Below are 26972 nucleotides of genomic sequence, written 5' to 3'. Positions count from 1 at the left end.
AATTCATCCAATTTTACTATAAGAAATCACTCCATCACTGACCGGCCTCTGGACAACCATAAGTGATGATGCTCGGCACTCACGGGCCAGCCGTGCGGGTTAGTGATGACCCGCAGAGGCTGTGGTGCCAAGTCAACACTGGCATACCCCGCAAAAAAAGTCAACGCTGGCATGTCATAAGGGGATGCTATGCTGGCAAGTCAACACTGACATGTCCTTAGGGGTTGTTATGCTGGGAAGTCAACATGTATTCATTTTTTAAGATTTATTATACAAAATATTATGTTGGCTGTATGCATCCTGTAATGCAGAGACCGGAGTAATCTCCTTTTCAACCTTTTCTTTTTAGAAAAGATCGTGTATAGGTGTGGTGCAGTAAACCTTGGGCTGCTCAATAGATACTGACCTTGCCATTTATATTACCTCTTCTTTTCAGATGGAGCCTGATATATCTTCTCAATCATGTAGGTTTCGTGGCTATCCCCCTCAAAATATTTTATGATATAAAAATGAATATAAAAAAGGAAAAAGAATGAAGCTGCATTATAAAGACCACACTATAGGAGAGAGTGGGCGATAATGAATGCCGCCGCCCCCTATCCAATTTTTTGAGTTAATTGCAAGTGCAATGAGCGGTAACTAAGTCCATCCATCCTACTCTGATGGCAACATTTGAAATGCCACTCATGATCTATTTTTATGCGGTCCTACTAAAATATATCACCCATGTAATACACAAAGATTATATGAACAATGTGCCACTAAAATTAGGCTCCCTATTTGCAAAAAAAAATAAAAAATCATCTTAGTGCTAATAGCATTAAAGCATAGTATCATAGGACTTATTTTGTATCAACAAGTTTGCAACCTAAAAATAAAGTAGCACTTTCTTGTTTTAAGACAACGCAAAAATAAATAGATAGAACCACTTGTCTGAAAAGAGGAGGACATAAGTGTTGAGATCATGTTGAACTGAGCCTGTCGTATCTCCAAGAACCGTAATATGCTAATTTAGTCCATATATGTCCACGGGCAGCGTCCATCACCCCTCAAAAGTTCGGGTTGACAGCCCCCCGCCCCAATGTAGTCCATGCAACGTAAAAAGACAGCAATGTAGATCAGTATATACATATCATTCATGTTGTCGTACATAGCAAGTTCAGCATAAAACCAGACATAGATTGTTTGATAGAGAAAAAATGATCTAGAAATAGATACTAGTGGAAATCACCAATCCCTTGTCAGGCCCTTCCCTTGGCATCTCCAAAGCAGCGGTAGTACTCGTCGACGTAGGCATCCATGACCGGAGGGCACCATCGCCGGCAGTGCTAATGTTGTCGGCGGATGAGGAGGGGAGCCCGAGAGGCACCAGACGACACATGCCTATTCCTTGGCGAGGCGCGGGCTTTCACCGTGCAGGACACCCTATGCTTGGAGAGCCGCTCGGACTCCAAGATGTCGAGCCAAGGTGAGGGATCAGTGGAGGAGGACATCTTCTAAGTCAGCTGCCGAAATCGGCTGGGGCACGGATTTGCACGACCTACTGCCAGACTAGCTGGATCCACCTTGTGCCGCCCTCTGCCTCGCGCGGCGAGCAGCCTGTGCCGCCAAATTTTGTAACCACCGTGGCAGGATCAACGGTGTCTGCATAAGTATCTAGTGTTTTCTGGGAGGAGCAGGGGCTGGAGGTGCCAGGAGCTACTAGTCAACCCGCCGCCTGACAAGTCGATGGCACGGGATGAGACTAGCTGATATAGGCGGGAGCGGATCTGCAGCTACCCCTCTGACCACGAGGTATGCCGCAGAGCTCAAGCTCTAGCACCTATGTACCCACTACCTGCATAGGGCAATGCAGAGAGTGAGCTCCTCGTTGTCGGGGGTGAAGATTGATTCCTCTTTGAGCAACGCGTCTTAATCGACAGGGTCCGACTCGTTGCCGGATCCGCCACCGGAGCTGGTCATGATGGAATGGGAGGGGAGCGGAGCAGACTGATATGTGAGTGGAGCGGTCAACACTACTCTAGGTTTTGGTTTGGGGTGATGATAGTGTGGGGTCTATGTGGGGTCAGACTGGGCAACCTGGGATGGTCGACATGGAGGCCGCATCCGAGTGTCCATACCACCCCATATCCGCTCAATATATGCACTGGGTTTACAGTGCCAGACAATCTGGACATTTGGGCTTGTCATGGGGGATCCGGCAGGGTGGCCATTTTGCTACATGATGGTGACCGGGTTGTACGCCCAGACGTCTTAGGGAGGGTTTCAGGGGTCCAATTGTAGATGCCCTAACTTTATGCTTCTTTTCATATGTTGTGTACCTAAAAGGGTCATCCCCACTAATTTATTTATCTCACCATGTAAGTATGTCATCTCACCATACAATTATGAATGGGATAAGGCCCACCTCGACATACAATCATGCATGGGAAAAGACCAACCACAACATTCAATTATGCATGGAAAATTGATCTCCATTCAATTATTCTACTTATACTAAACAAATATTGTAGCAAATATACATAATTAAATATAATAAGTCATTTGTATTTTAAATTTTGATGCCCATGTGTTGAACTCATTTTTCTATCAACCAATTCCGGCAGCAGCCGCGGGTTATTCTCTAGTTTTCTGTTGGTCGCAAGTACATTTACCTTTCTTTATTTATTTTCTTAATGTCTCAAAAAAATTATTTTCTTAAATTTAAAGTTATAGTCATACCTTGGTAGGTAGATTTTGTTGTGTCACCAATTTTATTTGTATTTGTAGAAACCAAGAGCTGATCTGAACAGTTAGAGAAGTGAGGACAATACGTTCCAACACTAACCAGTTGGCCGTGTATAAAAGCCATTGGCAAGGCAAGGAGTACACGCACATCGAGCTTTCATTTGCAGTGAAGTTGTCTAGCTTAAGCAGCCTAAAAAGAAAAGTTGTCTAGCTTAAGCCCTAGCCAGCATGACGCTTAAGCTCTTGGCTGAAGTGAGCCCGCAGGAGTTGCTCGAAGCTCTTGCTGAGCTCCAAAACCACATGCTCGGTTACGTCAAATCCATGTCGCTCAGGTGTGTGGTCGATCTAGGCATCCCCGAGGCCATACATCGCCGGGGCGGCACCGCCACCCTCGCCGACATCGCGGCAGACGCAAAGGTACATCCCGGTAAGGTTGCCGACCTGCAGCGCGTGATGGAACTGCTTACCACCTCTGGCATTTTCACTGCCACTGCCGGCGCCGGGGATGGTGACACCGTGGTGTATGGGCTAACCACGGCCTGCCGCTTCCTTGTCGGCTGGTGCAACCTGTCCCCTATGGTTCCCTTTTGCGTCAACCCTCTCGTCGTCTCCTCCTTCAGCATGCCCGAATGGTTCAGGACCGAGCCTGAGGACGCCGGCGCCGGCTCCCTCTTCGAGCTCGCACATGGCTGCTCCCAGTGGGAGATGGTCAGCAAGGACGCCGGGTTCAACGACGTCCTCAACGACTCCATGGCCGCCGATAGCCAGGTCTTCCTCGAGGTCATTATTGTCGACAAGGGCCGCATCTTCCGCGGTCTCAGATCGCTCGTCGACGTAGGTGGCGGCAATGGCGCGGGCACTCAAGTGATTGCGAAGGCTTTCCCGCGCATCAAGTGCACCGTCATGGACCTTCCTCACGTTGTCGTTGCCGGGCAGGCCGCCGCCCGTGATGACAACCTGAGTTTCGTCGCCGGTGACATGTTTGAATCCATTCCATCCGCCGATGCTGTCTTACTCAAGGTACTACCCATCCATATCAAGCGCGCGCACGGTCTCTTCATAAGTGTCTCACATGTGATTAATTGCACGCACGCTTATTACTCACTCAAAACTACTGGTCGATAATAGGTGTCCAACATTTTATTTCGATTGTGATCAAGTGTCCAAAAAAGGAAATAAACTAAAATGGTACTATTAGTTCCTCCCTTCACAGCACTTAGATATATCAGGGCCCACTACCTATAAGTAAAGACGCATACAACACTGGAAACTCTTTTGTTGCGACAAATTAGCAGTAGATGATGAAAATAATAGAATAACCGCACTTCAAATTTTCTCTGTGGACAAAAATTATGTAATTTTATGCATCCTGAGGAAACTGGACAAATATAATGCTCTACCAGAAAACGGTCATGATTGAATAGAACGATCGGAGGGAGAAAACAACGGTGAAGACAAACCGAAAATATTATGATCTACCATAAATGCATTGTTGGTTGAAACGATATTTCACATATATACGACCTATTCCTGGGAAACATGCCCTTTGGTCTCTGGGTTGTCAATTAAGTAGTGTAATGGGTTGGATGCATGGGGGGAAACTAGCTAACCCATGGAAGATGATATTAACTGGTTTGAAGCTTTGATAGAATAAATTAAGGGGCTACAACACAAAAAATACTTTAAATATAATTTAGATGATTACTCCCTCCTATAACTTTATAATCACATTTTCATGTAAAAGTAGCACAATAAATCCTTATAATGCAATTAATGTTTCCTTTTCTTCTTGCACTAAATTGTTTTCTTTTTTTATTCTAAATTGTTTCTATATGTATATCTCCTAGAACATTTTGCATGACTGGGGTCACGACGACTGTGTCAAAATACTTCAACGTTGCAAGGAAGCCATCCCTGGCAGAAATGCTGGAGGAAAGGTGATAATTATAGATATGGTAAGAGGATCTGCAAATGGCGACAAAAAAATCAACGAGATGGAAGCCATACAAAACTTGTTCATGATGTATATCACCGGGGTGGAACGAGATGAAATTGGGTGGAAGAGGATATTTTCTGATGCTGGCTTCAGTGATGATTACAAAATTCTGCCAGTATTGGGTCCCTACTCAGTAATTGAGATCTACCCATGAAAGCTCGGTGAACTATACCATATTAATTGGCACGATAATAAGTTGCACACATACCTGAAGGCCTACACGTTCTATGTATGTGTGCATGAACTCTGTGTGTGTTGTCCTTTCAAATATTCTTTTAAGTGTAATCGTCTCTAGAAATTGTCACTGTATTTTATGAAATTATATATCATGGTGAGATCGATGATTGGGTTTTATTACACCAAGCAAGACTACAATATTTTTACGATATTTTAAAAATTGTTGTTGTTCTGTTTCTATCTTGTTCATAGAAAATACTAGTGGTTGAAATAGCCACTCCTTTTGTTTCTTTGGAGTACTTCTGCAGAATCATATGGTTATTGGACAAACTAGGCAATCCGCCACTGAAGAAAAGTAGTATGTGGCCGAACACCACTGGAGGCCTGCCCGGCAACCCACTAGTGGTGGCTTCGTTGAGTAGAACTAACTAGTGAACAGGTTGTCTGCTCTCTTTCTCGCTACTAAGTGTATAGCCTTGATAGTTGTACAGAAAAATAACGTGATAGGTAATATTTTTGTATTTTCGGAATAAATAATAACATAAAATATAAATAAAAGTAATAGTCGGTGGAAGTGTTTTCTTATGCCAAAAACTGCACCGGGGTCGATAGATTCACCAAGTGTAACTCTCCATAAGAATAGAAGACGGCAAATAACGTACGTAGTCATGTGAAAAACTGCATCTGAAATATGTCATGCTCATGCTAGATTGTGTAATGAGCTGATGTTATATAGGCAATACGTCCGTAATTCTATATAACGATACCCTCCCCGACTCTATAGCTAATAACCCACCTGTAGATCGAGATACCCTCTGCATCATCCAAGTTCTAATTGTAACACAAATAATTGCCTTAACCAAGACGACATACTATTGTATTGCATGATTTCATTGGAGCCCCAACACAAATATTTATCCTTAGTGGCAATAATACATTGCAAGACTTTGCCATTTGCCATCATCACGGTAGTATACTTGCAAGATTAAGACCAACTCATGCACGCCTTTCCCACTACTAACTACCTATCTAAACTAGCCAACAGAAAAAAAGTAAAGTAATATTAATTCACCATTGGAAAAAATTGGTTGTCTTTAGCATGGCTCACACTACCGTCTAGTCTTATACTGGTAATCATGCATGTCCAACACACATGTAAAGTAATATCAATTCAATATAATATAATATAACTACCACTAGTACAAATGTAACAACATGATATTAGCTAAGCTTCCGTTGTGGGTCAAACAATGATCCAACACAAAAACTCTATTCCGAGGAGGTTGGTCATAAGCCGTCATCTCTCAATTTTGTGGACCAAAATGGAGTGTCTAGGAAAGATAGATATTAACAGGGATAATGTGGACCCATAGTGGTTCAATCCTTTGAGGTCGGCGTTTGCTTGTTGTTGCCATTTTGGAGGGGGTCTTTTTGAAGAATCTTTCTTGTGGCTCATTTGTGGTCAAAAGACGGTGAATGGTGTTACTATTGGTATGTTGTGTGTTGGCTTTATCGATGTCTTGACTAGGTATATATTGATATTATGTCATTGTAGAGGATGGTTATAATTGATATTATCTTGATATTAATACTTTGTCCTTTGTCGATAAATGTATAAAAAATATGCCTATAGCTCTACCATACTAGATGACCCATTACTTCCATGACGCAAGAAGCCAGAATCAAGAATTATATGGTTATTGTAGGTCATTCTAACTTTTATATGCAGGAGTAGCCTAAATTGATCGGAACATAAATAAATATAAGGTTATATATGCACTGATACTTATAGTAGTTCAGATAGACAGTCCATAACACTTGTAAGAATTAAGGAAAGAGAAACCATTGTGGAGCATTTCACACATGGCACAAAATCATGTATCTTATATCTTATATTTACTAATTGGAAGCACCATACGAGCCTTTATGTTAACCCTCAAAGACTATTTTAATATAACCATTAAATCTTAATTGTGCATCTAGGATTAAATGAGATACGGGAACTCCACCAGATCATATTTAGATGTTTGTACGTTTAAAAAATATACAATGGGCCCAAGAGTCCAACGTGTTACACCAAAAAGGAAAATGTCCAGGCTGTTAAAAGAGAACAAGGAAAGAAAAAGAGAAGCAAATTAACGTGCATTCCCTCAAACAAAAAAAGGAAACGTCTAAAGTCTAAACTAATATCACCTAATAAACTATTGTTTTTCTTTCCGGCAGGCAGCGTACTAGCAAAGTTAACCATGCATACATTTATTACATTGCTAGACTTCGTACGTCACGTATCAATGTCATGGACCAACGTTGTTCACTTTGCTAAAAATATGTGTACAGTATATTTTTGATAGACCTGTGTACAGTATATTAGTGTGTGGTGCGTATATCCAGGTATGTGAACTGTTTTTTCTAACCCAGAAATCACTACGCACACAAATTAAAGGGATATATGAATGTACAAACAAAACCACATATATACTGTCAAATTAGTTTGGCAAACGCACATAGTTTTCTGAAAGTAAAGGCAACCTATCCTTTTTTTTTAAATCTATGTCGTGAAAATATATTAATAAACAAATCCATGATTGTATTAAAAAATTCAGAATTCCTAAGTTGTTCAGGTGCATCAGGAAACCCATTGTTCTTCGAAAGTGGGGGCATGTCATTTCTAAGGAATAAGACCACAATAATGCAAGGGTATTTAATTAATAGAAGTACCAAAAAATAATAGTAGCCAAAAGAACAAGAAATGCACACAGTTCTCTGCCAGATAAAGCTATATATCATTGGCTAGGCCCTATCAAGGCACGGAGCTCACCGGCATGTGGAACTGATAAGCACTTGGCTGGTAGGGGCATTGATGAGTTAGATATCGAATGTATGTACCATCGACTGGATGAAGTGTGATAGGCATACACTATCGTTGCAGAACAGTTGTTGCACCATGTTTTAAAGGAATATTTCACCCACATGCACGGATACGGAACCATGGAGTGTTCGTGCCAATAGTAACCGGTAGATATATCATCGATTATATATGTAATAATGTTAGAAGGAAAACACATCTTCATAAGTATTTTGTCATTGCAAAAATTAGGAGCCGTTAAGTATATATATTGGTGTCACCAATTTTGGTTGTGGCAGAATTCTCTAAAAAACATTTTAGGAGCAGAAAATAGATATTAAAATAAAAAATGTTAATCCAAATATTTTGTATTTTTAATTTCTACAAGATTTTATAAAATTATACTTACAAAAGATCTATTTACAATATTATAATTCTCTAAAAAAATCCTAGCCCGTGCAGTAGCACACGTTGATGACTAGTCATTATGAACATGAATTCTACTACGCAAGCTATATATCGGTGATAACGTAGGTTGATGACGAAGGGAGTGAACGGCAAGAGAATGGCGCTTTGCATTGTGTCTCAAGGCAAATTGAGGGGCGTGGCTGAGCTGGCTAGCGTGACAACCCTGTTGGAGCTCGTTCTCTGCCAATAGTTGTGACCCTCATTGCTGCAAAATCCCAACTTAGTTCACCCCTGCAACCTTAGCTTGTGGAAGTGCCGATAATACTTAATTGATCTGTCATGAAAGAAAAGAAATGAAAAGCCAATACACATAAGCATAAGCTTTAATTTATCAAGAAAAACACATTTATAGCAATTTCTAATTAGCTCAAATTATTGTAGGAAATGCTTTGGCTCAGATTCTTTGGCAGTAATCGCAAGTGAAAGAAGGGGAAAGTACTAGTGCAGCCTGGACATGTCAATTTGTAGCTTCACCTCCATAACCATGCCACCATAGTCGTCAACAAAATGGTATTCAGACGACCACAGGATTCAATTCGAAACATGCATGTTTTGAGCACAACCACAGTCTAGACTGGTTCGTTGCTGAAGACTATGAATCACAGAACAGAGCAGCACACTACTATGACATGTACGCAATACCAAAGGTGACTTCAGTAGCCCAAGCACGTACTGTCCAGGTTCAGCTTACACGGAATTTCACAGATAACTGCCTGAAACATACCAACAACATACACAAAAGACTCGCCCGTCACACGGCGATCTGCTGGATAGCATTACGAACTAGTAAAAACACAACAACTAGCTTGGTGTTGTGGTAACTACCTATTCACAAGCGTGCTGACATGCTCCCACCATAGACCAAACTCACCGTGGCGCGGCGTTGGAAAGATATGATCTCTCAAGATCGTTTGCTTCGGCCTTGAGTCTTGAGATCTTCACAGCATTGCTCATCTTCCGCTTGATGGCGGACCGCACCATGTTGCGCATGAGATACGCATGCAGTTCGAGACGATGGACGGTCATAGCTAGCGCGCGAACTTGCATGCCGAGTTCTTGGTCGTAGGTTTCTATGCGAGCAATCTTCTCCTCCAGCTTTTCGACGCGAGTATTATCTGTGGCAAGTAAAGTTTCCACTCGTGATCTCAGGCACGTGACGTCGAAACCATTCTCCTCGAGCAAAGCAAGGCTCTTCATCTTCTGTTCGAGTACTTCTTTGTCACCCTGAACATCCAGCATGTTGATGCTTTCTGCTAAGTTGGCAAAGGAGTGCATCAAACCTAATGCCATCCCTTCGCGGAGCTCTGGACAATACTGCTCGAACTGACGAAAATGTGGCCGCTGCGGCGCTTTCCTGAATATTTCCAGTGCCTCAAGATGTGCCCACATTGGAGAGGTCTTCACAAATGGAAGATGCTGGATTGTCAAGGATCCTGAAAGCCGGCCATTCGTGTCCATGGTACTCTCATGCACAGCTACAGATTCCGACGACAAGGGAAAGACAGAATCATTTGTTGTGGCCAAGCTATCATCGAAAGGTTCTGTCACACTATAATTGCTCATACCAATAGAAGACAGCCGAGTTACTGTCGACTTCTCGGTGGATTGGCTACTGCATAAGAACTTCCTGCTTGGACTTTCAGTGGTAATCATGTCATCCTCGAGTGCGGTTAAAGATGTGGCTGAGAATGGGCAGTCAACACTAGTATACTGATTATGATGCCCATTGCTGGCTAACCCAACCACATTCCCTTGATGGTTCTCCTCATCCATATCTTCCGTTATATTGACCTCCAAATCCCACTCTACTGGCAACAGATTAGGTACAGCACGATCTAAAGTAGCTACAGGTATGAGAGACAAGTCCTCTGCTGGAGCAGCATTAGAAGTAACACACTCCATCGCAGCTGCCGTGTTGTCCTTGGAGAGCCGGTTGTCGTGCAAATTAGCATCACAACTCTCTGCTGAAGGCAACAAAGGAACGTTGGCATTATCAGCCATAACCAAATACCTCTGACATAATTCTCCACCAGTATCCTGCTCAACACTAGTTTCACCAACATAGCCTCCTTGCTGAAGATCATCTATTCCACTACCCTCTTCTGAACCTGGAAATGGAAAGTATCATGATACGCCTGCTAGTAACATAACGAAATGTTGCTGATATTTCTGTGATCGGTATATATTGCTGACTGTTCAGAAATTATAACACATACCTAATAGTTGGTCCTGTGAGTCAGCTGTTGGTTGTCCAAACGCTGCAAACAACAAAGCCCGTAACTGCCAACTTTCTGGCGTAGATGGTATGACAATCATCTGAGAAGATGATTGTTCCAGATGACAGCTTGGAGCAAGTGAAGATGAACTCAGCTGGTTAAGTGCTGCCATTGGTGGCAGTGAAGGAAGTGATAGCTCAGACCGTAATGCCAATACTGCATTCCGTTGATTATGAGTAATTTCATTGTTCTCATTGCAAATGGACAGAGAAAGAGGAGCTTTTTTTCCTGATATCACATCTTCATTCTTCAACTTTTTGTCACGATGAGAATCACGTTCATTACTGATTTTATCAGAGTCATCATACAAGGCGGAAACTAGCCTTTTTCGAGAAGATTTCTGACATGGATGCATTTCATGGACATAATTTTGGTGTGAAGGCTAACACATAGGAAAAAACAAAACATCAGTACACCATAAAGATTTTGAGGCAACATTGAATAACATCATTGATGTTTGGAACGTAGAGTAGGGATAATATTCCAATTATGAATTAACTTGCATATTCCTAATTCATTTGCAGAAGCTTGTGTTTTCAAGTGCGCATCTGTTTTCCTAAACATACAAGATAAATATATGGCCATCATTTAGGGACTAAGTCTATCACAGTTTACTGGGCCCAAGGGATTGAAGAACAAACAGATGGAAAGTGTCGTTAGCCCTGATGCAAACGATGCACAATGAAGGTGTATAAAATGAGTAGCGTGCTGCAACAGTAGTGATAAGAGGAGCCAAAGTACTATGGTAATGTTGTCAAATATTTTTGAAATCTGAAAGACTAAAATTAAGTATAATATACTTGTTTCAATCAACAAAAAAACAACAGAAAGGAACGACAGAAGACAAAGCACGGATGATGCAGGAATTGTACCTCTTTCACGCAGCGTACCCATTTTTTACCGTCCCAGTCAAACCGTGGCCTTAGTTGCGTATTTTGAACCGTCAAAACATCCACAGGTTGCACGTCTTCCATGTCTGTCTCGTGATTCTTCAATTTCACCACATACTTCTTGTTGATTCCACTACCTAAAACCTTAACAATAACACCAGGCCACCAACTATCTTCATGATGGACCTCGACATGAGAAGAAGGAGAAAATCTGTACTTGGAGTCCATACGGGTGATGGCGCGTGCTGGCCGAATATCTTGAGAATCGACAATCCCAGTGGCCAATTCCCCGTCATTTTCAATATGCATGTACTCTACTAGAAAATTTGTAGCACCAATCACTTTAAGAACAGTAGCTGGACTCCAGAATGCACCGAAGGATTTTCCACTCACTTCAACTTGGTTTCCCTCACCGAACAAAGGACTTCCATTGTCCTGCACACAACAAGAGAATCAGAAATAATGAAAGAGATAACTGCACAATGAGTGCAGATTAGTCATTGAATTGAGAAGTTTTATGCATTTTAAATGATCCACCCACATCCTTTTAATTTAAAGTTAGCGGCACAAGTTAATACACGTTTGGAAAATATTTACATTTATCTCAAGGCTGCAAATTATCATACAGTGCATATACTTGGCTGTATAGTCTGGCAGCCCCCAAATTTGTAAGCTAAAATGTCAAATTTTCATCATTAATTTTCGAGGAACATGTAGGACTAGTGCTAATATTTCAGTATTCATTATCACTTAGCTTGTAATGGCTGGTCTGAGAGCACAGCCCAAAAGAGGAATATGTGGGCTGGAATTAGTAACTTCAAGAAGATACGCCAATTCAGATGATAAAGACAGCAGAAAATCTCAAATGAGAAACTGCGCAAGCACAGCACGAGCTGTTTTAAATGGAATTATAATTTCAATATGAGCGCAATTAGTTTGAAAATCTACAATATGTTTGATTTCACTGCATGTTCCCCAAAAGAAACAAAAAAAAATAACCGTGTTCATGGCCCTTAATTATACACTTCTTAGACTTGAACCAGCATCCGACAGGCCACGGAACTGTAAAGCTAAGTCATTTTTACTAACTGATATTTTCTAATTGCCGTTTCTTGGATGAATTATAGCAAATTTACAAGAAAAAAAGCTAGTTGCCATGAATTGTCTGAAGAAAATGTAAACTTAAATTTGCAAAGTTTGGAAAAAATAGCCTTTTTAAAATGTAGCTATGATTCATCCAAAAAGGTTAAGACAATCGACAAAAACAGAATATATCCATGGTCTAAAATTGATAAAGAACATGTTACATGCTACAAATCCATTTGGGGACAGACGCACAGGACACTCGAAGCACCTGAAATAGTACTGAAAGTGAGATGTTTCTATCCATAATCGACAAACAAATTAATCGAACACTTCTGAATGCAACCCAAAGTAGGTGAACTGTGAACAGAGGGAGCCACCCCACTTACCACCTCTGCAGCCGGGACCCACCGGCCGCCCTCGAACACGCGGTGCGGCCGCAGATCCGCCTCCCCGAACTCCAGCGTCTCCCGCGACGTGGGGAACGTGACCACGTACGCCCTCGGCTGCCGGCGATCTCCGTCGATAACCGGCCGCGGGAGGACGGCGGAGACCACGCCGGCCCACCACCCGTCGTTGTGGAACGCCTCCACCATCTCGTGGACCGCGAACTCCCTCCCCGCCTCGGGCGGTGGTGGACGCGGCCGCACGTTGCCGGCGGCCGCGGTCTCCGTGAGCGGCTCGTCGTCCCCGTCGTCGGCCAGGAGCGTGGTGTAGGCCACCGTGTAGCGCCCGCGGCGGCCGGCGGTGAGCAGGTGGCCGGCGACGGTGGCCTCGTAGAAGGAGCCGGCGAAGCCAGGGTCATCGCTGCGCACCTCCACCTCCGCGCCGACCGGCAGTAGTACGAACTCGTCGTCGTCCCCCGACTCATCGTCCGCCTCGTCCTCATCCTCCTCCACGCCGACCGGCAGCAGGAGCTCCTCCTCCGACGATGAGGAGTCGGAGGGGGTCGGAGGGCGCCCCCTGGCACGGCCGCGGCCCATCGGAGCTGGCTGCTTTGGGTTCCTCGGAGTGTGAGGGGGAAGCTAGCGATGTGGGAGGGTGGCGGAGGCAGCGATGTGGGAAGTGGGATGGCTGCGCTGGGTGGTGTGGTGTGGTGTGGTGTGAGAGCGACTCCACTTCCGAGGCGGGGCGGGGGTGGTGGGGGTGGACAGCACGGCAATAGTTGACGCGTGGCGGGACAACACAGACCAGACAGCGGCAGAGGTTGGTGCACGTGGTTAATGTCACCGCTTCCCTCTTTCATCAATTACTACCAGTTACTACTGGTCCAGATACCGCCTTTATTAGTCCCCTTCGTGTTTAGTATAAAATATTAGTCATAAATTTAATTAACAAAATGTCAATGCATGTCACAAAAATATACCATTGGAAACTATGTTCAAATACGAATCCAACGATATAATTTTTGCTGACATGCATTAACATTTTGTTGGTGAAATCTATGATCAAAATTTGACACAAAATACAAAGGAGACTAGCGACATGTTGGTTTTTACCAACTTTTTTTAGCTAAACTTTATCATACTTTTACATCTACACAATACCTAAATATATGTCGCGTGAATTTAGAATTGGGTCTGTCGATCCTAGGTAGGCATGCCGTCGATCTACTTTAGGGGTGGGGAGGGGGGAGGGGGGATAGGCTCGCCCGCGATCTAACTTAGGTGTGTGGGAGGGGTGCAAGTTCCCCGAAAATTTTTGTCCCTTACCAGGGTGAGGGGGATGGCCATGGGCGGCGATTGAGGGGAGGCCGGTGCGGCTAAGATGGCGCGGGAGCGCCGCGGGCCGTGAGCGGCGCAGGTCGACGGAACGTGGGGGTAGTTTCAGGGAAGAAGATGGATAGGATATGGGGCATTAGGTTGAAGAAAAAAATCTGGCCGTTCATTTTGCATCCGACAGCTAAAAATAGGTATATCCGCATGATATAAAGTAATGTGCATGGTATATAGTAATGCACTATATATCAGGCATTCTAGAACTAAATTTACAAAATTATCAATCCACACTAAGCACATCAATCAATTTGATTACTCACCCTAAAATTTATCATTCCTACAACATATATTGGTCGCGGTCAACAACAGAGGCGAGGCCATTCCTACAGAATTCCTATAACTTAGCATGTAAATCCATGGATTTCACCCTAAGCATATCATTCTAGACTATATAACTTAGCATGTAAATCCATGGATTTCAGCCTAAGCATATCATTCTAGACTATATATCAATCAATCTATCCATTATAACAACACAACAAATTTGGTGCAGCCAGCGACGAGGGAGGCCGGCTGGATGCAATGGAGCAAAGCGTGAGGAGAAGGAGAGGCAGGGATCGAACCTTTCGTGGCAATGAGCGGTGAGCTCCGATGGTGGCGATAAGGGGGCGGCCTTATTCGGCAGGGTCCAGCAGCAGCGGCTAGTCTTGGGAGGGAGATGGGTTGAGTGGAGATTGAAAAAGTATGCGCTGGGTTTCTACCAAAGTAAAAAAAAAAGGCCCAAGTAGTGGCGTCTGACTCAACCCACACCACAAAAATTCAGGCCCAAAAACGAGAAACAAATATTGGTTACCAAAAACGAGAAACAAGAACCAAAAATAGACCAATAGCGTGTCCATTTAGCCCACGCCACAACTAGATACGTGACCAGTGGCGTGTGGAGTCTTTGGTACACCACCAATAATGTTTGTGACTGGGTAGGCTGTTGGGCCCATGCGACTGGACGTGATGGAGCCGTGAAGCGCAAACGGACCTGGCACTTGTTTGCCGGGTGCCATACTAGAGGATCTCGGCATATATCACATAAACCGAGTGTTTTTTTTTTTTTGGCCGAGCACACTTTACCAGGAACTTGGCAACTGCCGGCGTGTGTTGTGTCCTACTGTCTGCCAAGAGCCACACTCGGCTTACATGTCTTTTACCGTCATCCCGTGTTCCGGTATCGGCAAACAACAAAGAATTCGGTAATTATGATTTTTCCAGTAATGGTAATGCCATAGTGGCGACGTACGTTTTCTTGCCCACACCACTAGTATTTCGAAAAGATAATGATGACGTGAATTGAAAGTGTCGCACCATCAATTAAGATGTGTGTAAACATTTGTGCACTAGCTAGTGCCAGTTATTTGCTTTGCATTTTCCCGCGTTAGGTTACCGGGGCATGTACATGTATATATTTATAGCAGCCAACTCCTATACAACTTAGCCACTTAGGCATGTATCATGTCGTTCGGAACCTTGTTTCCATTCTATCTAAGTATTCACGTGCAGTCCTTCTTGCAGGTTCTTAGACATGTAACATGACGGAACCCAGCACAAAACGTGCTTAATAATTGCAACAAGGACTGAAGAGGGTTCTTCCTAAATCACATCCTGAAATATGACCTTTGCGATGTGGCTATCAACTGTTTCAGGTGAGCAATGAGCCGAGTAATAGAAGCTTTTCACCACGTTGAGAAATGTCTGTCTGGTCTCTCTGTTGATGCCATGGCAACCTTGATGAACGCGCCAAGATAGTTCTTGCATCTCCAAATCCACTTGCCGGTGTAAGCCCTCTGCGTTCTCCATACTTGCCCCATTCTGTTTTCCCCCCATTGAACATTTTCTGGTTATAGTTTGACAAATCACATACAACGAATGGAGGTACATGGATATATGAATGCAATGCATGTACACACGCACCTGAGCAAGACCCATTGTGGCAAGCTTGTGGCAGATGGAAGAGGTGAGCTGCTCCATCTGGGAATAATCCCAACGGTTCAGTTTCTGCTCGGTTGAAGCAATCCTTCCTGAGACGATCTCGATGGTGCGAACGAACAACAGTGATGTATCTCCATCAAGGGATCCATGGCTCTCCTTTGCAGTCCATGCCATGAGCCACTGCTTCCACTGTAGTTACCAAAGAAAATAGAGGTTTGGCCGTTTCATATCTGGTAAAAGTTCAGTATCATATCAACAACTATATCTAAGTGTAATGGTTTGTTCAATTTTACAGCTTCACGAAGACCGCCAGAAACATCGTCAAATGAAACAAGGTTGATAAGCTCTTCAAGATTCTCTGTTGAATGGCATGGACCCCTGCAATGAATTGCACACACATTTTGCATCGATCATCACTAAAAGAAGATTCCAAAGAGGGAAAACTTTTATGCTGCAAGCTGCATACACACCCAATGTGTCCGAAGTGAGTTGTAACGGCCTCAGCAAGCACGGCCACGCGAGCCCATACTAGACGCTCTGCTGCTCGGCTAGGTTCAAAGATATTTGCTGAAGCTAAGAAGTAAGCCATGAGCGCGCTCTTAGGAGTCCCACCATACCTCTGCAGATGGTTCCTGAAATACCACCTGTGCATCCTCTCAAGTAAGAATATAGCAGTCTTTACTAGCTTATTGATTGCACTTGGAATAGAGAGGTAGCAAAAATTTATGTGACGTACTTTCTGAGGCCATTCCACTCAAGTCGGGAGAGTCTTTGATATTCTCTGAAATCAGCTTTTGCCATTTTAAGGTACATGTCGTTGCTCACAAGATTCATTCTGAAATGGTATGGGTCAGAACTATGGCTACCAGAAATCTCTATTTTTTAATAAAGGGGGCTTTATATTGACTTAAATTGATGCATCAAGCGATACAAAACCAATGAACGGACACACATCCATCATCTGCATCACTAGGAACCGTAAATTTTTCGAAGTGGCAACTAAGAATAGGTCTAGTGTCACGTGTAAGATGAATACTACATAGGATGGTTACTAACTGTGGATCCTCATTAGGGAACCGAGAGTAACTCATAAGGTTAGGTTCCTTTTGGTGGAACCAACCTACCAGGGTTCAGGTTCTAAACGTGGCATTGCTGGCAACATATTCCTAGATTTATTTCATGCCTTTCAACGATGTGCGTTCAGTGGAGGAGATGTTTCTGTCGACTATGACGACTTCATCAATCTCAAAATGATATACCGATTCAGTCTCTCGGAGGTGCTCATGACGACCGGGCCCATGGTATGCAACCTGTGCAATCGGCACACGGCCCCAGTTTCCACGGGCCCCTAATTTTTACCGCTTAGTTTAGGTCATCCAGAAAATAGGCCCATTTATCCAGCGGAGAGCAGGCCGACGGGTGATTTCTCCATACCTGGTCCGTCCGATCGATCCACTCAGATGCTTCTCCTGACTCGATCCTGGATCCATCTTTCTCTCTTCCCACCGGATTGAGGGCCGCCGCGCAGCCCGCCGTCATTGAGATGGAGCTCCGGCAGTGCCATGTCCTCCGCCCTCTGCTCGCCAGAAGACTACTCCCCACTGTGAAGATTACTCCCTGTTGCCGAACCATGGTGCCGCAATGCCGCCCATAGCTCTCCGCGCCTGCGCCGTCCCCTAGCTCCAACGACGCTGCCGCTAGGGCCCCTTCTCCATGGACCGGGCAGGTTAGCAATCGTGTATGCAGTATGCGTACAGTGCCATTTCTCTACAGTCGCTCTGACTCCGTACCTTGCACTGGTTTATTCCTCTGAGCTGTAAATTGCTTGTTGGTATGTCTAGCTATTTCTACTTCTAATTGATATGTACTCCCTCCGTCCCATAATATAAGAACATTTCTGATTTTCAAAAGCATAGAAACAACAAAGAATGTAGGATTTAACTCAATCTTTTCTTTTTGCCTACAGATTATTATAATTCTATTATTATTTTGGAGAGGAAGGCACCTTTTTAAAGTTTAGCACAGGGCCTCAAATTTTACCGGCCTGGCCCTGGTGCTCATAGAGATAGGGTGTGCGTGCGTGCATTTATATGGGGTAAGTGTGTGCGTGTATATATGTGCATCTGCGTCTATACTATATATGAGCGTCTACGTATAGTGTGTTAAAAAAAACCGGTGAATCCTCATTCCTCAATTAGTATAGGGACAATTGCATTTTTACCCCTAGTTGGTTCCTACCCACGGGTTTTGCCCTTACTTTTCGAGTTTGCTCAGTTTTGCCCTTACTTTTTCCGTCGTGGTCCCTCGAATGCCCTTTGACCGTTTGACCAAAACTTTGAATATTCATAACTAATTCATATGAACTCAGAAAAATGAAAATAAGATATCAAAAGGTTCAGATAAACATTACCTTTATGTGCGTATCATTTGCATTCAGGACAAAAGCACCCTTTAAACTACCCGAGGTAATTAATGTTATTAACATTATTAAAAATAAAAAGGTATAAACAATATTTTTTTTCATGAATAAAAATTACATGCAAATGTAGGTGATGTTTTCTGAACATCCAGATATCTTATTTGCATTTTTCTGAGTTCGTATCATCTTGTTAAGAATATTCAAACCACTTTGACCAGTATTTGGAAACTTAATAACAAGTTGATATGAACCCATAAAAATGCAAATAAGATATCAGGATGTTCGGAAAACATCACCTACATTTGCATGTGATTTTTATTCATGAAAAAATATATTGTTTATACCTTTTTATTTTTAATAATGTTAATAATATTAATTACCTCAGGTAGTTTAAAGGGTGCTTTTGTCCTGAATGCAAATGGTATGCACATAAAGGTAATGTTTATCTGAACAGTTTGATATCTTATTTGCATTTTTTTGAGTTCATATGAATTAGTTATGAATTTTCAAAGTTTTGATCAAACGGTCAAAGGGCATTCGAGGGACCTCGACGAAAAAAGTAAGGGCAAAACTGAGCAAGCTCGAAAAGTAAGGGCAAAACCCGTGGGTAGGAACCAACTAGGGGTAAAAATGCAATTGTCCCATTAGTATATGACGAGCTGTCTAGTCTACAAGATGTTCATGAACAATTATTTTCGATGGAGCATGACTTGGCTAAAGCCATCAATACGAAGCGAATTCTAGCGTGTTTGACCAGCTCTCTGGGTTAAATAGTAACTTCCATAAGAATGCCTTTGAGTAAGTGGATGTATAAGGTACTGAGCGAGGATGCCATAAAATATTGCTAGGCCATGCGCAAGTGGACGTCTCACCCACGTCGCCCGTGCGCGGTCACGAGGAGGAATTCTAGATCAACACCGCCAACCATCCCCTCGTCTCCCTTACCCCCCATCCCTCCCCCCCCACACCATTGTTACATGGCTCGGCCAGGCGAAGCTTGACTGGAACCGGCAGCGGCGGGGCATCCTCGTCCCTTCGCGGGCAGGGGCCAGGGCAAGGCGGCTACTTCTCGCATGGGCGCGGCGCGGGCGTGCATTGGCTTGCATGCACCGCAGCAGTGTGTCGACATGTGTAGTGGTGGGTGGTTCACGCGGGCATGGCTCTGGGACGGCGGGATGGCTCCGTCCAGATCCGGTGGACGGCGGCCACTCACGGCAAGGGTAGTGGGGGGCGACGTGTGTCGGCATTGACGGGCCGTGCGTGCTGGCGGTGGATCCATGGCAGGTGCCCCCAGATCTTGTTCCAGCTAACGACGACACCTTGGGTTGGGTCTGGTTGGACAAATCTGGGTCACGTGCCTGGATTTGTCTAGCCCGATGCAGTCCTTCCTCCTGCATTGGTGGGCTTCTCTGACGTGTGCCTATGCCTTCCGTTGCGGATGCTGCAATGACGTCTACAGGCGTCGCTAACTTCCTTTGAGGACATTGTGAAGGTGGTGGTCCTGTCGAGCTCTGAGGGAAACCGCAAGTTTGGCTTGTCGGACCAGACAATGGTGGCGTGTGGCGTCGTTTATCTCCTTACTGGCACTGTTTTGGGGCTTCGACCGCTGGGAGCTCGGAGGCGTGGTAGCGTTAGACCACCACGTGGACTCAGATGGAAGGTGCGTCTGCTTCGGGGGAAACCCTTGATCTCGGTCTTCCGAATCGAGCAATGGAGGTGTCTGGAGCCGCTCAGCCTCATGGGGCATCGTTCTTGGAGCAAGTGCTGGCTAAAGGGGTCTGGAGGGCGGGGCGATGTTTGGCGTCATGGTGACGTCGACGATAGTTGGGCCTGTCAAGGTCAATGCATTGATCCGCGGAAGATGGCGGAGGCAGATTCTAGAGCGTGCAGGTGCGTTGCGCTCTTAGGGTTTGTTAAACCGGTTGGTGCTCTCGGCTCACTGTGGGCGGCTTTGCAAGGCCACCAAATTAGATGGTATGTGTTGGTGTGATGTCAAGGCACATCATCAAGTTTTAGATGTAGCGATAAGGGTTGCTAGGAAGGTGGCTTTGGGTTAGATCCATGTATTTGTTTCGTCTGACACTATTGAATAATATAATAAATATGAAAAGAAAAACCTTGGATGCAGTTTGGGAGTCTCTCTTTTAGCATTTGGAGCAAAATACTCACGATTATGAAAGCCAAACTAATACTCCCACCTTTGGAAGGGCCTTATAAATTTGAAGGATTCTTTTGTTTGATTTGTATCTTTCAGTGTGGTGCATGAGGGATCAATTAGATTCCGATAAAACGGGTAGATCGGACATAGCTCTCTTAAGCTGCTTGTAGTGAGGATACGTTATTATCATGCATATGTTACTAGTATATGATACTATCTCCATGGTGCATAGTATCATATGTTAGTATGTTAGTATTTTGACGACCTCATTTATTGTCATGCATATAAATAGTAGCACATCATTTATTATGATATGATAGTCGACCCTCTCTTTCTTCATTAAGCTCTATGCCACCTCAGCAAAATTGTCTAGTAGACATACATGAACGGGTCCATGTAGTATTTCACATATTTTTGGATCATGGTTGTATGTGCGTGTGTGTGTGTGTGTGTGTGTGTGTGTGTGTGTGTGTGTGAGGGGCGGGGCTGGGGGGGGGGGGGTGTTAAATCTCTAAGGTATTAGTCTATCTGACTATAAGAATGATGTCGTTTTTGACTGAGGTTATGGAGATGCTACTATTGTGTACCAATTGGCTGTGATTATGCACATCATTACATAACATGCATCACAGTGACCCGATTGAGGTTAGCATAAAGAAGCTACCACGGAGTTTATATCCTGGTTTGGATGGCGTGCAAGTGATAGGCCGTTGAGTGTTTAGAGCGGTCTTGTTTGGCATGTTAATCTTAGTTGGTCCATATGCTTTATCATTCCTTCTTTTGGCCAGATCAAAGTCCGATCTCTTTGTAATAAACAATGTAATAAGGTTGGTCTTATGATGCAGAGGATGGTGGTGATAAAAGTTTCATTATTAATTATTTTTACCTGTAGAGGACCTTAGCAATCCAGACATCCGTGTTGCCTCCGTACTGATCCAGATACATCCTTGTTTCAATTCGTGGCAAACTTGCTTTCCAGGGGAAGTTCAGTGTGTACTCGACCTGATTTTACAAGAGGAATGACTCATTACTCTGTTGTGAACTAAGGACATTAAAATAGTATCCCGACTGACGCATACATATATATAATTAACTGGAATTTTTTGGAACATACTACCTCGCCCGGCAGGTCCTTGGTAATGATCCACTTGTCGTGCAGTTTGTTGGAGGCTTGTCTCTCTTGGAGGAACGCACGGCAATAGCGCCCGGCCCGTGCTAGGACATCGTCGTCACCGGGGAACATGAACTGCGAAGCACGGTAAGTGTTGTACATCGGGGTGACAGATGCGTGGTTGGTCTCCATGGGGAAACAGAAGAAGTTGCCATCCTTGGTCTCAAAGTGCTTAAACACGGCTGCATTGTAGATCGATGCATTTTAGTCTGTCAAACTCGATCCAGCATAACATATATAGTAGCCATGCATGCCAAAGCGCTACTACTTATTAGTTACATGGAGTGACGTCGTAGCCATGCTGACGGAGGAGACGGAAACCCATGGACGTGTCATCAATATCCACAACCGGGCAGTACGCATTATGAGCCAGTCCCTTCTGAGTCCAGCGCCTGTTCAAAGTGTATAATTCCTCTTAATCCGGTCTACTAGTCTTAAAGAAAAAACACTACTCTGGTACTACTCCATTTAAAAATATCATTAACATTTAGACTTTTAGGACATATTGTATTTCCAATTAAATTAAAGTAGTTTATGTTACCTGTAAATAAACTCTAAGCACCGCTGAATTTCACTTGTGAAGTGCCTTGATATCCCAAGACGCATGAGCCGGTCGACCACCCATAACTGCTCAAAAGTATCCATAGAGTGGCTACATGGCACTGAGAAAACAAATAATTTACGTGAATGGCGATGTTTGTATTGACGAACATACAAAGGGGCTGTCCTGCCTAAGAGTGCAGTCATGTTGGTTGTACAAGAACTATAAGTGGTAGTGATTTTACCTCCCCCCTTGAACTTTTTGACAAGCCTATCTAGAAACGCTAGGCATTCCTTGTCCCCGGTGTAACTAAGGGCAGCAGCTGTGGCAGCAGGCGAGGAATGGAAGGAGCCGTCTGGACAGCGCAACCTGAGTAGCTTTTCCCAGTCCAATGGTAAGTCTACCATTCCCTCCACGCTGAAAAGTAGGGTCGTTGGTATGGCATGTAGCACATCCAGAGGTATCCTACAATTTGAGTGCCGGATTAATTATTGCTTAACTAATTATACATAGACTGTTCAGTTCAATGTACAAATCCAGATTTATCACATGCATGTAGCTAGGTATACATACTTAGAGAGCTTCAGATTCCTCTTGGCATATATCTCTTCCAAAACAGGGTTATTGTAAGGGATATCCAAGTCCAGGTCCTTGGCCTTCTCTAGGAGTGCTGGGAAGTTAATCTCGAAGCCGCATGGCATCCAGTCCTGTTCCTCTTCTAGCAACCTGCTCATATTTTCTTTGATAAATAACACACCTATACACCAGAAAAGGTCCACTCTACATTAGATACATGATCCTTCCTTGGAAGTAAACAAGCTTAAGCTATATCGCTGAATAAAATAAAGAATGAAGTGATCAATCAATTTACCTCTGTCGCACAAGTTCTCATTGTCAATGTTCCAAGACTTCACAGCCACCACACATGCGAGGGTGCTGATCATCCGATCTTGGACCATAAAGAAAGCGGGGTCACCCCACGAACCATCTGGTAGTTGATTTTGAACAATCCAGTCGATGCAGGAGGGGAATTGCGGTCCATCACCTCCGTCAAGGTTCTTGACAACAGCAACCAACGCTGTATCATAGGCTGAAACATTCATTGACGTCTCATCATCACCCAATGAGCCTAGTGTGGTTCTAATGGCATCGATCATCTGGTCCATCTCGCTCGGTTCATCCTTTAGGAAGATTTTGATTTATTTGTTAGGGTTTAATATGTATGTTTGCCAACTCATGTGCAATAGTTATTATTCTACTCAACACGAGTTAATTCATATGCATATATGCTCACCTTGTGTCTTCTCCATTCACGCAATTCTGCCTCCGGATATGATGGGGATTTGCTACTTAGCATGAGTACTAAATGCCAGGCATGATAAGTGGAAAAGAACATGTAAGTCATATGAAATTTATACCATCTTAACATTTTGAACTCATTTATGAGAACCTGGCAGATAACTTTTAGATTCCAGTTTCTACTCAAACCTTCAATCAATATAATGAACTAAGAGATTTAATACTCAAAAAATGCAATACCCAAGGCATGGATTAATGGATTTTCCCTGTGTCTAGAGGAGGACATTCCTCAAAATGTATAGATCGATGAAAGAACAACAAATGACTCATATCATCATTAAATGTCTCTAGAACAGTGCCAACAGACTTAAACAGAAATTATTTTTCTGGCTACATCTTCATGACAGGATTCATACCAAAAAACTACTAAAAAGGCAAACATTCTATTATTATGATTGTATTTTAGCACTAAAAGCTGCGAGGAAACTTCCATACATCGGTACTGGGACTAAATCTTTGCTCAAGCATGTTGTTATGAGATTGTAGAGAATAAAAAAAGGGGTATATCGACCTATGATTAAAATCATTTTTACCTCTTTAGAATTGCCACGGACATACTCATTTTAGGCTGCTAGAATATTTGGAATCTAAGGAACAGAAAAATCTTTTTAAAATGAAGTGCCCAGTGTTAACACCTGGAAATTTCTACTGAAACAAAATCTAATACTTTTGGAGCATCTAGTGAAGCACAAGTACACTGCAATTCTTCAGAATTGGATTGCAATACATCTATGATGTTGTTGACACAATGTCTTTTTATCAGTTATTATGTTGCCGAAAACAGTCATTGGATAGGCTTTATTTGTTTATTTTTCCTTTCTGTCTGTACATATGTAATTTACTTTATATTAATAGGAAAATACATAGGGCATAGAAGAAAGTTGAACTCATGCACATTATCACTATTATATGTTGTATGAAAAATATGCCAGCCAACTTAAACCTCTAGATCAACATCAACTGAAACGTTAGGTGGATGGGAGAGAAGATTCATAGAAGAATCTATGTATTATGTCATAGCATGTAAACAATGTGGGCTGCTCTGGATTGAGTTCCCTACTTGCCAATTATCCATTGGTGTATGTGTTTCTTTTGCATGAAGTTTAATCACATCCGTATAATTTGAACCCACAACATGATTAACGGATTGGGTTATTAAGGCTATGTGGATGAATGTTGTAGCTGTATACCTTTTTTCGTTAATATACTAATATTATTTGTGAAGTCAAACTAATAACATTTTGTGATTACTATGTTCACTGGGCAGATTGAAATCCCTAACTTTACCAATCTTTCCAGAATAGGAAGTTCGTGAAAGAATGTTCTTGTTTTTCGTTGAAAATACCAACCTTAACCACACAACCTGGGACGGGACTACCCCCCTCCTTAGAGGAGCGTACGGTTTTGAAGCTCCTATTCCAACATGAACACAAACAAAATCGTAGAATTTCATTATCGGATGATTCCCCAAAGGGGTAATTGAAGAATTAGAAAAAGATGCAATTATATATTAAAAGTTCTCGATGTGCTAACCCGAAAAGAGGGCAATAGGGTAGAAAATCTCACAAAAATCAGGAAGATCTGATTGGTGTTTTTATACATTGGAAAACGACAACCATTTTGTGTTGCTATAGCCATTTGCCATGAAACCTAGTGAAAAATGACAATAATACTTTAGAGGTCCAGAATAGTAATTTAAACTGCAAGTCAGTCCAATTCCTGTTTTAATGCTATACTTAAGTCAAGTGCTTTTTTTGAGTTTTTCAGTTCTCATGTTCTTTATTAGACCTACAATACCTCATACATGTGGAACATGATTCTGATGAGGTTTAGTCAAGTCAAGAGTAATCAACAAATTTTGTTCTCCATGATCATTCCAGTTTTATTTATGTTTGAAGGTAGCCTATAGTTTTAATGAAGGAAAGAGGCTTGCAAAGTAGCTTTTTGTAGGTGAATAATTCCAAATTTATCAATAACGGGCTATGACAAATAGTGACAGAAGTGTTAGCGCACTAAATTGGAGCTATAGTGCGCTAAATTTTGCTGTAGCACGCTAAATGGCGCTAAACGGCTTAGCATGATGCTCCTCCAAACACTAGAGCGCTAAGATATTGCACTATTCAGAACTTTGAACTTCAAACATTCTAAGGTTAGGATTACCTATATCATGGTAAAGAAACATCAAAACATCACTGTTCGAGCAAAATTTCGCAGTTACTTATTCGTTGGCGCAGAACGTGTTTTGCATTAACAAACTTGGATATTGAACTTATCAAAGGAAATAAAAAATGTGATGTGCTTTGTTACTCACATGCGAATAAGCTAATTGTTTTTACTAATGACAGAATTTATGTTTGGCCTCAGAATTATATATGTCACGCACAATATGTTTCCATTCTTACAATTAAATAAAGACATTATATTGTTGTTTGAGTTTTAAACACATCATGTTAAAAGATAAAAAAGACACATATATGCTTCCTAATTTCTATATTATGGAAAGTCTCCCTAGACATCAGGCTCACTGGATGACAATAAATATTTATATAAAATATATATCCACCACAGAGGAGCCCTCCCAATTGCGCATAATGTTATTTCGGGAGTACTCAAGTTTTTTGACAACCATGCATGCATTCAGGTGTGGATATTGATAGATCATGATTACCACATTGTTGACGCTGAGAGTGTAAGTGCAGGGAGAGTCGTCGCCATGGCTCGGCTGTTGTCTGGTCGAGCACTGGAGCATGCCGGACTGCAGCGGTGAAAGTCAGCATCCTCCACCTTCTCTCTCTCTCTCTCTCTCTCTCTCTCTCTCTCTCTCTCTTTGTTTGTGTTAACCTTTTGGTTTTTGTCTAAGTGATGAGCTGCTACTTGCTGCTATGATCAAGTCTTTATGAAAGAAGGGTCTAGGTGACGGGTTCTTTTGGCAGTATCTACGGCATATTAAGGCTGAGGGAAAAGGGCATCAAAGTTCAAGCACACGACAAAAGGGAGATACTTAAGGATCGTCCTTGTTAATCTACAAGTAGTATTAGAAGTGGCAGGGATGACGACGGATGTTGTGCTTGTTAATTGACAAGTAGTAGAAGCAGTAGGCACTAGCGAGTCCGACTGTTATAAGAGTTGCCATCATCATAATGGGCAACTTATCCTATTTGTTG

General features: G+C 42.9%; 3 protein-coding genes across 3 annotated transcripts; 1 reads left to right on the top strand and 2 right to left on the bottom strand.

Annotated features, from left to right (window-relative positions):
- The first annotated feature begins 2892 nt into the window (after positions 1 to 2892).
- On the top strand, positions 2893 to 5086 carry LOC123048261 (acetylserotonin O-methyltransferase 1). Its single transcript, XM_044471399.1, has 2 exons — positions 2893 to 3747; positions 4575 to 5086. The coding sequence occupies exons 1-2, from the start codon at positions 2956 to 2958 to the stop codon at positions 4875 to 4877; spliced, it is 1095 nt and encodes a 364-aa protein (XP_044327334.1). The 5' UTR covers positions 2893 to 2955; the 3' UTR covers positions 4878 to 5086.
- A 3714-nt stretch (positions 5087 to 8800) lies between these two features.
- On the bottom strand, positions 8801 to 13445 carry LOC123055485 (DUF724 domain-containing protein 6-like). Its single transcript, XM_044479489.1, has 4 exons — positions 12852 to 13445; positions 11362 to 11814; positions 10430 to 10871; positions 8801 to 10321 (listed from the first exon to the last, which is right to left on the bottom strand). Exons 1-4 carry the CDS (start codon positions 13443 to 13445, stop codon positions 9081 to 9083), a joined length of 2730 nt encoding a protein of 909 aa, XP_044335424.1. The 3' UTR covers positions 8801 to 9080.
- Positions 13446 to 15821: 2376 nt separating this feature from the next.
- LOC123048260 (syn-copalyl diphosphate synthase-like) lies at positions 15822 to 26585 on the bottom strand. Its single transcript, XM_044471398.1, has 14 exons — positions 26477 to 26585; positions 23744 to 23811; positions 23321 to 23630; positions 23023 to 23206; positions 22694 to 22914; positions 22450 to 22570; positions 22188 to 22300; positions 21855 to 22090; positions 21624 to 21739; positions 16897 to 16995; positions 16631 to 16804; positions 16454 to 16538; positions 16143 to 16349; positions 15822 to 16040 (listed from the first exon to the last, which is right to left on the bottom strand). Exons 1-14 carry the CDS (start codon positions 26583 to 26585, stop codon positions 15822 to 15824), a joined length of 2262 nt encoding a protein of 753 aa, XP_044327333.1.
- Positions 26586 to 26972: the final 387 nt, after the last annotated feature.

Source organism: Triticum aestivum, chromosome 2D, assembly GCF_018294505.1.
Source record: "Triticum aestivum cultivar Chinese Spring chromosome 2D, IWGSC CS RefSeq v2.1, whole genome shotgun sequence".
Classification (NCBI taxonomy): Eukaryota; Viridiplantae; Streptophyta; class Magnoliopsida; order Poales; family Poaceae; genus Triticum; species Triticum aestivum.
The sequence above is the reverse complement of the archived record's forward strand: the minus strand, read 5'-3'. Positions and strand labels throughout refer to the sequence as shown.